Source organism: Podarcis tiliguerta (genome assembly GCF_965153285.1).
Source record: "Podarcis tiliguerta genome assembly, chromosome: 10".
NCBI classification, from domain to species: Eukaryota; Metazoa; Chordata; class Lepidosauria; order Squamata; family Lacertidae; genus Podarcis; species Podarcis tiliguerta.
This window is the reverse complement of record NC_139543.1, coordinates 67,426,231-67,440,164: the sequence shown is the minus strand read 5'-3', so window position 1 is coordinate 67,440,164 and position 13,934 is coordinate 67,426,231. Positions and strand designations below refer to the sequence as shown.

Here is a 13,934-nt window from a genome sequence, read left to right as displayed (position 1 = left end):
GCCTCCGTCTGTCTCGAGAGACGAAGGAGGGTGCCAGCGTGGGCTGAAGTCAAACCGCTGTATTAGCAGCACCAAAGTGAGCTCCCTGGGACGCAAGCCTGGCCAGTGCGCCTGGAGGTCTTGGGCTGCCCAGGCAACAAGATCCTCCTCTTGGCCTTGATGATGTCATAGAATCATAGAATCATAGAGTTGGAAGAGACCACAAGGGCCATCGAGTCCAACACCCTGCCAAGCAGGAAACACCATCAGAGCATTCCTGACATATGGTTGTCAAGCCTCTGCTTAAAGACCTCCAAAGAAGGAGACACCACCACACTCCTTGGCAGCAAATTCCACTGTTGAACAGCTCTTACTGTCAGGAAGTTCTTCCTAATGTTTAGGTGGAATCTTCTTTCTTGTAGTTTGGATCCATTGCTCCGTGTCCGCTTCTCTGGAGCAGCAGAAAACAACCTTTCTCCCTCCTCTATGTGACATCCTTTTATATATTTGAACATGGCTATCATATCACCCCTTAACCTCCTCTTCTCCAGGCTAAACATGCCCAGCTCCCTTAGCCGTTCCTCATAAGGCATCGTTTCCAGGCCTTTGACCATTTTGGTTGCCCTCCTCTGGACACGTTCCAGTTTGTCATTGTCCTTCTTGAACTGTGGTGCCCAGAACTGGAAACAGTAATCCAGGTGAGGTCTGACCAGAGCAGAATACAGTGGCACTATTACTTCCCTTGATCTAGATGCTATACTCCTATTGATGCAGCCCAGAAAGGATGGAAAGGAAAATGAGAGCAATATGTTTGTCATCAGCTTGGCTGCAGGAGTTGCTGGAAGGAGGCGTACAAGGCGCCATCCAACCGTCTTGGGCACTCCACTCTGGATATGTGTAGGGTTTACTCCTTAGCCTTTTCTTCTCCCAAAGATATCCTGCAAGGAAGAAGAAGAAGAAGAGTTTGGATTTGATATCCTGCTTTATCACTACCCGAAGGAGTCTCAAAGCGGCTAACATTCTCCTTTCCCTTCCTCCCCCACAACAAACACTCTGTGAGGTGAGTGGGGCTGAGAGACTTCAGAGAAGTGTGACTGGCCCAAGGTCACCCAGCAGCTGCATGTGGAGGAGCAGAGAAGCGAACCCGGTTCACCACATTACGAGTCCACCGCTCTTAACCACTACACCACGCTGGCTCTCTGGCAGTGGAGGTTTAGGATCAGAGTTTCCTTCTCCTAGATGGGCTGTCTTCCCGGGTTGCCTGCATATCAGTGCCAGAGGGACGCTGGTACCGTTTATCAATGCCAAGTGTGATCAGAAGATTAAGCATAAAATGGGTGGCCAAACTTTTTTCAAAGAGGGCCAGATTTGATGACGTGAAGGGCCGTGGGGGTCCCAAAGGGCCAGCCAAAGTTGTTGACCTTTTTAGGATTGAAGTTGTTGAGGTGTGTTTTTTTTAGGATTTTACCCCAGGAAATAAACTGCCACAGGGGCCAGATTAAACCGACTGGCAGGCCAGATTATGCCCCCAAAACGGACTTCGGACATGCCTGCTCTACAGCATATTTGGTCTCATCTGCTCAGTTTGCACGCTGGGGCAGTTGGGAACTCACCAAGCCCTTAGTAGTAGGCTAAAAGATTGGGAAATGTGGCGCGGCTGCCGATTTCCATCACAGGTGCAAGCTGCTTTCGCGCAAAGTGTGTTTGCCAAGGGGACGTGTCTGGTCTCCGCACGTCGGCGCTCCCCCCTGTTCTGCTGGCAGTGCTGTTTCTCAAGATTGAGTGGCAGGTGTTGATTTTCATATAGATCGCAAAAAAAAAAAAAGGTTGTTGGGATCGTTGCAATATTGCTGCTGTTTGTTATTTGAAATAGCACCCTTAAGGCACATTGAGCTTTGCAGAGTAAGCAGCAGCAACAGCAAAGGGAGGGAGGAAGAAAAGGTTCCTGCCCCAGGGAGCATACAGTCTACATTTCAACAAAAGGAGGGGAGCACTAAGTGTACCAAACGGAGGGGTGGGAGAAGGGGGGTAACGAGGGATGAATCTTGACATTTTAGACTTCATTGCAGTCAAGTATCAGTTTTGGGGGTGTCAGTTAAGCCAACAGCTTCACTACAATAGTGGCTTTGTGGAGGGTTTGGAAGTTGGTAAGAATTAGGAGGCAACAGAAGGAGAAGAGAAGAAGAGTTTGGATTTGATATCCTGTTTTATCACTACCCTAAGGAGTCTCAAAGCGGCTCACAATCTCCTTTCCCTTCCTCCCCCACAACAAACACTCTGTGAGGTGAGTGAGGCTGAGAGACTTCAGAGAAGTGTGACTAGCCCAAGGTCACCCAGCAGCTGCAGGTGGAGGAGCGGGGAATCGAACCTGGTTCGCCAGATTACGAGACTACCACTCTTAACCACTACACCACACTGGCTCTCTAGGAGGTGGAGGGAGCAACACTTGCCCAGGACTTTCCTACCAGACAGAGCCCAGTTGTGTTGCATATGGCTGGAGCCCCAAGCAATGGTCACCTGCCTTCCCTCACTTAAAGAGAGGCAAAAAGTATGTTGCCTGCCTCTCCACCTGCAGGGTGACACATAGGCAGTTAGGTCTCCCAACCTTCTCAATCTGCATTCAGGATGCTTGAAGGATACTTCAAAAGGGTGATGCTGGGGAGGGCTCTCTGAATGGGACCATGGGCTGCCTTCCTTTGCAGTCCTGTGGGGAGGGTGCCTTCCAGATCACGTCTTTGAGCCACCTGCAGCTCTTTTGGTCTGCTGCCATCTCACCTGCTGTCAGGAGTGCGTGCAGGATGGCCCTGTGACCAATAGGACTTTGCAGGACTGGGGCCTTCCTAAGTTTGTTCTGAAGAGGCAAGGCGCGGCTGCACAGGTGAGGCCGATTGGTAACTCACAGCTCCTGGTGGCAAGAGCCGGGAAGGGATATAAGGTCAGCATTTTCCCTTCAGCTCTTTGCCACAGCAACACACTTCCTGCCTTGCTGCGTTTGGCTTCTTGCTTCCTGCTCCTTGAACCTCGGCTACTTGACTCCCTGCTTCTTGATCCTCGGACCCCTGACTTTGTGCCTCCTTGCTTCCTGACCCTTGGCTTCTTGACTCCCGGCTCATGGACCCTCAGACTCTTGGCTTCCTGACTCCTGGCTTCTGAACCCCTGTTCCTGCTCCCACCATCCTGCCCCCAGTCCCGACGTCCCCTGCCGGGACTTTGATCGCCCATGAACTGGACTGTGACACCTGCAGCCTCCTGGTGGCATGCAGCTGGGCTCAGATTCTGTCGTGGGGGCAGGTGGAGTGGGGCTGCTGCTATGGGAGAATAATCGCCCTGCCTTTTGGGTGTGTCATTGGGTCAGAAGATGTCCTGGCCCCTTTTGGGGGGAGTTGGGGGGCTGTAAAGTTTTTTTGATTTCATTTTATAATGTAAATAAAACAGAGAGAACAGCTTTAACAACAGATGGAAATAGATGTGCCAGAGGCAGGGAAGGGAAGATATCACAGAAAAAAAGGGAACCTCGCAGGTGAGAGCTAGAAAGGCTCAGCTCTCTTTCTGTGGGACAGGCTGAGATTTACCTGTGAATGAGGACTTTGTATTCTTCTTTACTTCTTCTTTCTATGTTTAGATTAGTTTGTTTTTCATTGTAATGCATTATGAAAGGTCTTAATAAAATCATACACATACCCCCCCCCCAAAAAAGAAGATGAAACTTGAGGGATGAAAAACCAAGCTATAAAGTAGGCACTTTGAATGAGTACACCTACACATGGGTTAAAACAACTAAAATAAAGCACATTAGTGTTATCTGATTATCAAATCTGCCAGGCTTGTGATGAGGGTCATCTTCAAAGGATGGTTCCGTTGCATATGTAACAATAAAGGAATGTCAAATCATATCAAAAGTGTCTGGAGGTTCTAGTCCTTGTCGAAATCTCAAATTAGCCCCCCTTAACCCTTCTGTTTTCAGGCACACTGTTCCCCTTCACGGTGGGGTTGAAATTTCACCTTGCTCCTTTTCGTTCCCTTGCAGAGCCTGGCTGGCAGAGGAGGATAGAAGCCCCTCCGCGTCAAGTGTCAACCCATCAACTCCAGTACCAGCAGCAGAACGGGGCGTTTTATTCGAGAGCAATCCAGCAGCCCATATGCAGGGCAGGCGGGAGAGAGAGAAAGAGGAGAATCTAGAAGGGCCAAATCAAGACCGTAGGATGCGGCAGCTCAATCAGCGTGGCCAAGACCTGAATCTCATTATACTAGCTATCGTACATCGGAGGGCAGCTTGTGAAACCCACTTGCCGGTGATTGCAGGAGGGCAAGGCAGAAACCCTCCCCTGACCTTAGGAGGAGGCAGAATATTTCATCCCAGCACTGCCATTTTCTCTAAAGAACCTGCTTTTGCTGCCAGCCCTTCCCTGGGCCTGTGTTGGCCGCCTCCTGCCGCGTCCCTCAAAGAATTGTGTTTTTCCTTTGCATAATCATGAGAATGTTGGTTTAATTTATTGCCAGAATTTATTGCCAGAATTATGTCACTGGGAGGGTCATCTGTCTCCCCCCCCCTGCTGGAATCATGTTTCTAAAACCTCCATTGCATGGGAGTTCATTGATTGCAAATTATAATTGTAATAAGGCATTTGATTACACGGTAACCGTAGCCTGTGATTGTGCTGTGCTGTCACCAAGTACTGACAATTATGTTCTCTCGGCATCGATAATAAAACGCGCTTCGTGAAACGGAGGCTTGTCTCTCCCTGGCCTGTTCTTGTTGTGGGGAGGGAAGCCTGGGTAGGTTGCAGGACCCATGGAAAGGAAAGGGACACATTTCACGGGGGGCTCATGTGTCCCATGCGGGGAGTCAGACGCAGGTCAGGAAGGAAGGAAGAAAATATCTCATGCTGGTGAAGTTAGCTGGAAATGAAATACAACTCAGCCTCGTTGTCACAGCAACAATCCTAGTAGGACTTGCCCCTTTGGAGCAGTTGCCAGGACTGAAGGTCCCTGCCTTCTACAGCCCTTAAGGCTCCTCCTCTCCCAGATGTTTCCCAAGAACCTCTGGCCTCTGTTCTGCTCCCCTCATTACTCTGTGGGTTCTTGGAGACTAGCGGGAAGGGACCTTGTCACAGCAGGAGAGGGAGACTCCCTGGCTTCTTCTCTCCCCCCCCCCCTTTTTGAATTAATTTATTTTTATTAGTTGCAAACACGTAAATACAGTGGTACCTCGGGTTACATACGCTTTAGGGTACAGACTCCGCTAACCCAGGAATAGTACCTCGGGTTAAGAACTTTGCTTCAGGATGAGAAGAGAAATCGTGCAGCGGCGGCAGCAGGAGACCCCATTAGCTAAAGGGGTGCTTCAGGTTAAGAACAGTTTCAGGTTAAGAACGGACCTCTGGAACGAATTAAGTACCGTATTTTTCGCTCTATAACACGCACCCGGCCATATCACGCACGTAGTTTTTAGAGACGGAAAATCCGTAGGCATGCCACCCGTAGGCATTCCCTACGCACAGACATTTCCCCTTACTTTCTAGGAGGAAAAAAGTGAGTGTTATGGTGCAAAAAAGACGGTACTTAACCCGAGGTACCACTGTACATCAAATATACATAAATAAAACAAAAGAAAAATAGAGAATATAAAAAGAAAAAAGAAACAGAACAAAGAATAAAAAATAGATAAATATTTTCATATCAACTTCTACATAGGGAGTTCAAGCCTTTTTTAAACAACTTCGACTTGGCTCCTTATTTCATATCTCTTGACTTCCTGCTATCGATGAACGTACTTGTAAATCATTTTTTTTCCAGATAACTGTATTCAAATGGTAAATCTTGGAGAGACAGTCTGACTGTCAGTGGGATTTAATCTGTGCTAAGCCAGGTGGTGTTCTGGAAGCCTTCTTTTTCTATCTCTTGAGCCTGCCCTTCTGCTTCAGCCTCAGAGCCTGAACATCTTCTTTTCACAGGTTCCTCCGGCTCACTAAACCCTGTTGCCCCTTCAGCATCCAGCCTCTACTCTCAGTCTTCTCCCTCTGAGCTCTCCTCTGTGTCCCACCACCAGTTCCCAGGCTCGGAGCCTTCCTCCTCTGAGGTTTCCCTGGGGGTTCACCGATGGGCGCCTCCCACCGCTCCTCTTCGTACAGCCAGTCCCTGGCATCATGCTCAACAGCTGCTCTCCTCCTATTCCTCATCAGGCTGATTTCCAAATTGCAAAATTTAATTCTTTTAGCATTTTTACATGCTAATGATGAATGTGTTTTCTTTGGAGTTTCGTGGCTTCGGGAAGCGCCTCGTTTCAGATTCCCGTGCCCATACGTTTGTGCGCAGAGCTGCCAGCTCAAATAATGTATCTAAGGGATCGCCAACATCGTGCCCTTAACAAAACAGGTAACATATCTCCACTTAGTACCACTTACAGGGCGTGTGGGGCCCTGCCGCCTCATAGGTGGGCAGTTACTAGCCAGGATGGCTATGATCTGCCTGCACAGTTGGAGGCAGTGATACTTCTGAATACCTTTCACTGGTATTGATATGTCCTCGTCTTTTAAAGCATGCTGCGCTCTCTCCCATTCTACATCCAGGAAAGGCACAATGGTCTCTCCCCCCCCCCCCCCCGTCTTCATGGATAAGAAGTCAGTGTTGGATTTCTACTGAAGCCCTGTATATCCCCCTCCCTATTCCCCCAATTTGTTTTATACTGTCTTGGCACTGTGAATTAAAGAGGCTTCCGTTCAGGTTGGTTTTCCTTACATTGCTATTTCCGTGGACAGCTTTTTAAAGTGTGCATCTCCTTGCAAGCAACAAGAGAGGGTAAACTCAGCTAAATACCTACAACCTTCTCTTATTTATTTACCTGTTCTAATTCCCTAATTGGCAACATTTGAACTGCATTGTAGTGTGGAATTGCAGGCACACCTGCATATCTCATTGGTATTCAGGAGAGCTTCCAGTCGCTCTCCTGCATTAATTACTGAGGTGCGTTGTGATTACAGTTTAATTGATGGTATTTCGTGTGTGTGTGTGTGTTTTAAACTGTGCAAAAACTGGAGATGGGTTGTGAAGAGCGGAAGAAGCCAGGATGATTCTAGAGGGGAATAATCTCGCCCCCGGGTATGCTAACTTGGCACACAGGGTGGAAAAAAACAGGCACATGAACGACTTGTTTATATGGGCGCTCTATGGAGTGTTTATACAAATCAGTTAACTTGCAAATAATGGTGTGTGTTTTTTAAGCCAAGACATTGGCAGAGCTGTTGGGTGGGTTACCTGCAGAAGGAGTTGTTGAAAGAAAGAAAAATATTTGAGGGCCAGATAATACTACAAAACCAGGGAATGGTTTATTATTATTACTTAAGAATCTATAGGGATGCGGGTGGCACTGTGGGTTAAATCACATAGCCTAGGACTTGCCGATCAGAAGGTCGGCGGTTCGAATCCCCGCGACGGGGTGAGCTCCCGTTGCTCGGTCCCTGCTCCTGCCAACCTAGCAGTTCGAAAGCACGTCAAAGAGCAAGTAGATAAATAGGTACCGCTCCAGCGGGAAGGTAAACAGTGTTTCCGTGCGCTGCTCTGGTTCGCCAGAAGCGGCTTAGTCATGCTGGCCACATGACCCGGAAGCTGTACACCGGCTCCCTCGGCCAATAAAGCGAGATGAGCGCCGCAACCCCAGAGTCAGCCACGACTGGACCTAATGATCAGGGGTCCTTTTACCTTTTTAAGAATCTATAACCCACTTGTGTTTTACACACACACACACACACACACACACACACTGAACAAAAGGTTCATAAAAAACATCATTAAAAATATTAACACAACACCCATAAATACTGATTGATGAAAAGGGGGGAAATCATGTTGTAAAGACCTGTCAAAACTTTTTTTAGGTTTTCAAAAGACTTAAGAAGGAAAGGAAAGGTGGTCCAGTAGCAAAAGGGCAACCAGTGCAGTTCTCTCAACAGCCAAGTAAGATGTCAGTCAGTTTATCCAGCAATTAGAAGAAAATATACTGGATTGATACAAAAAACATTTATATTATCAAGACATTACCTGCTCTAAACAGCTATAAAAGTACCTTAATATACAAGTTAAGATATTAAACAATAAAATTTATAAGCTAAAATTATCACATGGCCACTAATATATTTAAGTAAGATGTTGCTGTTCCCATGAAGAAGAAGAGGAAGAGTTTGGATTTGATATCCCGCCTTTCACTCCCTTTAAGGAGTCTCAAAGCGGCTCACATTCTCCTTTCCCTTCCTCCCCCACAACAAACACTCTGTGAGGTGAGTGGGGCTGAGAGACTTCAGAGAAGTGTGACTGGCCCAAGGTCACCCAGCAGCTGCATGTGGAGGAGTGGGGAATCGAACCCGGTTCCCCAGATTACGAGACTACCGCTCTTAACCACTACACCACACTGGCAGTCTGGCTGCTGCATTCTGCACCAGTTGCATCTTCCAGACCAGATGCAAGGGCAGCAAGTTATAACAAGGAGGAAGAGTACTCTGACCAAACAAGGGCACCAGGTTGCTCCCAAGATTGAGGGGGCCTGGTGTGCATCATTGTGTCGTCTGGGGGAGGCTGAGTGGCCGGTGCTCTTTTTTTCTAGAAAAACAGGTGCCAGAGCTCGCCATGAACACCTCCCTCGTTCTCTTAGAATGGCAATGGCGCTCACCTGAGAGCTGCTGTAACTGAGTTCCTTTGAGTAAAAAAGCCCTGAAGAGACTGGCCTCTGACTCTGCAATGCTCAACGTGGCCCCCTTTCCAACAAATATTGAGGGGGCTGGAGACACCTCAACCCCCCCCCCCCCAGAATTGGTGTGCTTGTGACCAAATGTTTAAATTACTCATGTGGATTAGTGATGAAAGTGGCAGAAACAGGAAGCAGATTCCCACCTCTCATTCCTACCGCTATTTTACCCTTTTGACAATGTTTTGAAAGCCATTTTTCATTCCTCCTCAAATGATCCCAACCGATACGAAACCTGAGGTAAACACTAATCAGCCAACACTCTTGGAGATGACACTCTTGGTGGACAAACTTGGATACATGACGCCAGCACTAAGAGATTGAATTGTACTGGAACAAGGGCGATATTTTCTGTCGTGGTCACATGGGAAACCCTAGCCCTTCAGAATCAAACAACTTGTGAAGTCTTTTGTGACATTCTCTGGGGAAAAAGATCACCTAAAGACACTCTGGATTCTGAGGAAGAGATATTTGAAATTACGTCTCTCCACCGTCCTTGGACTCCGCACAAATCCCGACAACCCAGAATAAGAAAAAAAAAGTACATTTCCCCTCCCTCACCTTGTTCCACTTGTCGGGAGACCTTCGGGGCTTCTTCGTAAGAGATCTAAAAATGAAAGAGCCGTTCCAAATATAGAAAGTGTATTTCAAAGTACAGCCATAATGTTCCGTAGGTGCCAGGAGCCATCCCAAGGCCTCAATAGACAGGGTAATGTGTGAATTGTTAAAACACAGTTATCTGCCTTGTTAACAGGCCCATGAAAGCTGGGGTCTCCGAATACCGTATTTTTCGCTCTATAAGACGCACCAGACCACAAGACGCACCTAGTTTTCGGAGGAGGAAAACAAGAAAAAATATATTCTGAATCTCAGAAGCCAGAACAGCAAAAGGGATTGCTGCACAGTGAAAGCAGCAATCCCTCTTGCTGTTCTGGCTTCTGGGATAGCTGCGCAGCCTGCATTCGCTCCATAAGACGCACACACATCTCCCCTTACTTTTTAGGAGGGAAAAAGTGAGTCTTATAGAGCAAAAAATACGGTAGGTTTCCACCAGCCATTTCCCTGCAACAGGTCTCCATCTTTTGGTCTAGGACACAAAACTGGCCAAAGCAAATGTACCAGGGATGAGCAATGGCCAGGGGCAAAACTGGCCCAAGCAACAGGTGGGCATTTTACCTTCCTGTAGTATTCTAGCCTCTGTGCGCACTCGCACACCTCTCTCGAACCTCCACCCAGGCATGTTCAGAGCTTAAGGACACATTCCAAACAGGCAAAAATGTCCAAGGAGATTTGGAAGCAGGGCCAGCGAGGGGGGTGGTCTGGTTTCGAGGGCCACATTTGGCCCTCAGGCCTGAGATTCCTGCCTCTAATCCCTCTTTGTTTGATGAAACACAATTAACATTTTTGTGTACCACATGTTGGAGGTGGTTGATTATTTTGTCTATCTGGGATCCACCATAACAAGCAACCTCTCCATCAACACTGAACTTAGGGACGTTGTTAATGTTTTATGGCATTATTATTATTAGCGGGACGCGGGTGGCGCTGTGGGTTAAACCACAGAGTCTAGAGCTTGCCGATCAGAAGGTCGACAGTTTGAATCCCCATGACAGGGTGAGCTCCCATTGCTCATTCTCTGCTCCTGCCAACCTAGCAGTTCAAAAGCACGTCAAAGTGCAAGTAGATAAATAGGTACCGCTCTGGCGGGAAGGTAAACGGCGTTTCCGTGCACTGCTCTGGTTCTCCTGAAGCGGCTTAGTCCTGCTGGCCACATGACCCGGAAGCTGTACGCTGGCTCCCTCTGCCAATAAAGCGAGATGAGTGCTGCAACCCCAGAGTCAGCCATGACTGGACCTAAAGGTCAGGGGTCCCTTTACCTTTACTTTACCTATCATCATCATCAATAATATTTTGTTGGGAGCCACCCAGAGTGGCTGGGGAACAACGGCTCACCTCTCCAAATAGCTTTGGGAGATTGTGATGCCAGCATCCTACCATATGGGAATTGCTTGCAGTGCATGGAGACAGACAGTCGGGTTGTGCATCCACAGCAGTGACCAGAAGAGGAATGCTGGGAGGGAGCGCAGAGAAATGAAATGCCCTGGTGCATCTGCAACAGCACAATCAGACGTCACCTTCTGCCCCAGCTGCAACAGAACATGTTTCTCCTCTATCTGTGTCTGCAGCCACAGCAGGCGCTGTAACTCTCCAATGGATTGAGTTTGACTTCACTCCCAAAGGCTTGTTCCTCCATTGTCTCCCGAGACAGATGGACCCAGGTTAATGACTGTCGGAGAACTGCCATCGGAGCGGGAGGCGGAGAGGAGGCTCCAGGACGATGGTGGAGAGGGTCCCAGTAGGGAGAGAGGCAGCCCATCCGCTGGGGAAGGAAATCAGCGTAACACCAGTGGAGAAGGGGGGCAGATGGGGGAATCAGTGAGGTGGCTCCAAGACTCCTCGCCGGGGACCAGCAGGGAGAGCACAGGTCCTCCGATGCCCACACCCTCCCTGCGCAGAAGGCTTGCGCACAGGGAGAGTAGGCGGAGACTAGGCGTCAAAGAACTTTTATGCTGGAAGAAGTTCAAGAAACGCCCACTGACGGATTCTGCCAGCGATTGAGACAGCCACGGGTGAGTGGCTGTCCGGACAGGAAAGGTTCACTCAGGCAACCCAGCCAGGTGTTGGCACCGATTTACGCACGAGCAACCCCTAGAACAATTACAATGACCTTCCGGGTTTCACTGATAAAACCACGGCTCAAAGGCCTACTACCACTTGAGGCAGATGTTATTGCCCCTTATTGCCACCCCAATGGCACCTCACAGGGGATGCAAGGTCAGTCCCTTGACCCCTCCACCAGCCCCAGCACAATGAGATTGCAGGGATGAGAAGGGCAGCTTTGCCTAGTTTCTCCAACGATCACTCCTGGCATTAAAATTCTTTTCAATATTAGCTTTACATTTCGACAGCCTCTTCTTGGCCTCGTCTCTTGGGAGAATCGCGTGATTTTTATAACCTTGCGAAGATAGCACTTCTTCCTTTAAAAAAAAAAACATTTGAAGGTAACCTCTGATTCAAATAAAAAAAATAAAAAAGGTATTTGCATACTATCTTTAATATTTGAGCGGAGTTGCTGACAAGGTAGATTCCGTGGCTCAAAGGTCCGTCCCTTTGCCCCTGCGAAGGGGGTCTTCGTTCTGGGGAGGGTGGGGGGAATTTCTTCTGAGCTGAGCAGGGATGCCCCCCAGCTGGGATAAACATCTGCTGGAATAAAATGTCACCTCTGGAAAGGAGGTGCCAGATGTAGAGGAGTATTGCATCTCCCCCGCCCGCTCCTTTCCCCGGTGTAATGCAAGAAGAAAATTCTGTCACCATCTCTGCAAAAGCCCTCATTAGTATCAAAATGGAGAGAATCAAGTGGCAGTAAGGACTGCTTTGGTGGACGACTGTAGTTCGCAGGAACCTGCTTCGCTTCCATTGCTTCCCGTCCAGAGTAACCAACCACGTCTCAAGCTGCTGCCCCAAGGCGTCCTCTTGGGGACACAGAGATTAGAGAGTCCTATAGGCAGCCAGATGATCTTGCTGATGTAAGCAAAAAACCCTGCTCCTTTTCCCTTATGGGATACCCAAGAGCCCATAGAGTCCTTTTGTAGGTTCTCTATTGGTAGGAGAAAGTAACAGAGACCAACCAGAGAATATTGAGAAGCAAAGCAGCTAGTAAGCCTGATATTTACTAACTGTTGCAACAGGGTGTTCCCCCACATGCAGGAGAGAGGAGGACCCCAAGCCATGTGCGCAAGCCCTTATATAGACGTTTTAAATTGCTCATCCTGGAGTCCAAGACCACCCCCAGAAACATCATACCTACATCACAGAAAAGGCCGTCTACAACAGAAATCTGAGTGCGCTGTTTATCTCCTGTCTGGCAAATTACCTGATTGCATTATCTGGGTTTTGGCCACTCTTTTGTTATTATAACTACTTAATTCCTGAATCTAGGTGACAGGTCACAGGCTCACACCCTGTTCATATATTGAATGTGCCCTTAAAACAGGATTTGTGAGGAAAGAGACAATGGGGAGGTTTCCCACTTTGATCTTAAAATTCTTATAACACTACTCATGGAAAAGAAGTCCATCAATGGCTACTGGCCTTATCCCCTTCAGAGAGCTAGACTTCCCAGCATAACTTCACCCTCAATCCCACTTCACAAAGAAATTGTCAGGAGCTGGTTTCAGGAGTGGGTCAGCCATAAATCACACCGAGAAGTGAAGTTAACTCTTTATTAGAAGAAAGAAGGACTGCTCCATAATGCCAGGCCTAGTGAGCACTACAACTTGTCTGGGTAGATCTTGCCTCTATGAGGGAGTTGTGGGGGCTGAAGGTTCCCACCTTCCCACAGCTGCCTAAGCCGCCTCCTCTCCTGGGTCATTCCCAAGCAATCTGAGATTCCGCCAACATGCCTCTGCTTCTCCCTCTTCATACCTCTTCTGGTTCCGGGAGACCAGCAGGGAGGGGAGCTGGTTGCAGCGGGAGGGGGAGACACCCTTGCTTCTTCACCTGACTCATCTCTGCCTTTTGGCCTCCCACCTCCCTACTTCTGCCTCTAATTCTGGACTTCTCTCTGCCACAGATTCTTCCTGCTCACTAAGCCCTGTTACCCCTTCAGCTTCTGACACCTCCTCCCAATTTTCTCCCTCTGAACACTCAGCATCATCCCACCACCAGTTTCCAGGCTCCAGGCCATCTTCCCCTGGGGGCTTCCCAGCTGGTTCCTGCCACCAGCCAGTCCATAACACCTAGGGACTCGGTCAGAGAAGAGAGAGGCTTATAGTCACCCAGGTGATTCTTCTCATGGAAGAGAAGACCACCAGTAGCTACTGGTTCTATCCCCTTCAGAGATCTAGACTTTCCAGCATGGCTTGACCATCAGTCCCACTTTACAAGGAGACTTGGAGATCCTAGTTCCTTGAGGAGAACGAGGCAGGGTTCTCCTAACAATTCTCAGCACCCTTAGCAAAGGACAGGCCATGGAATTTCTTGGAGGAAGCCATGACTGTTTAAAGTGGTGTCATGGTGGTTTAAATGCATGGTGTGAATGTGCCCCTAGACAGCAGAGCCATTGCAAGGCGGGCTGGGTGAGGAGAAGGCACAGCACCGTGTGATGAAAGGGACTGTAAAGGAAGGCCGCCCCTACTTTCCTAACACTCCTCATACC

General features: G+C 48.5%; 1 protein-coding gene across 1 annotated transcript in view; it reads left to right on the top strand.

Annotated features, from left to right (window-relative positions):
- CHCHD3 (coiled-coil-helix-coiled-coil-helix domain containing 3) overlaps positions 1-4,708 on the top strand; it is a 217,562-nt gene extending 212,854 nt beyond the window's left edge. Inside the window, exon 8 of the mRNA XM_083402455.1 lies at positions 4,007-4,708. Within this exon, the coding sequence (XP_083258581.1) occupies positions 4,007-4,030 (24 nt within the window). The 3' untranslated portion in view covers positions 4,031-4,708. The remainder of the gene's footprint in view (positions 1-4,006) is intronic.
- The last annotated feature ends 9,226 nt before the right edge of the window (positions 4,709-13,934 follow it).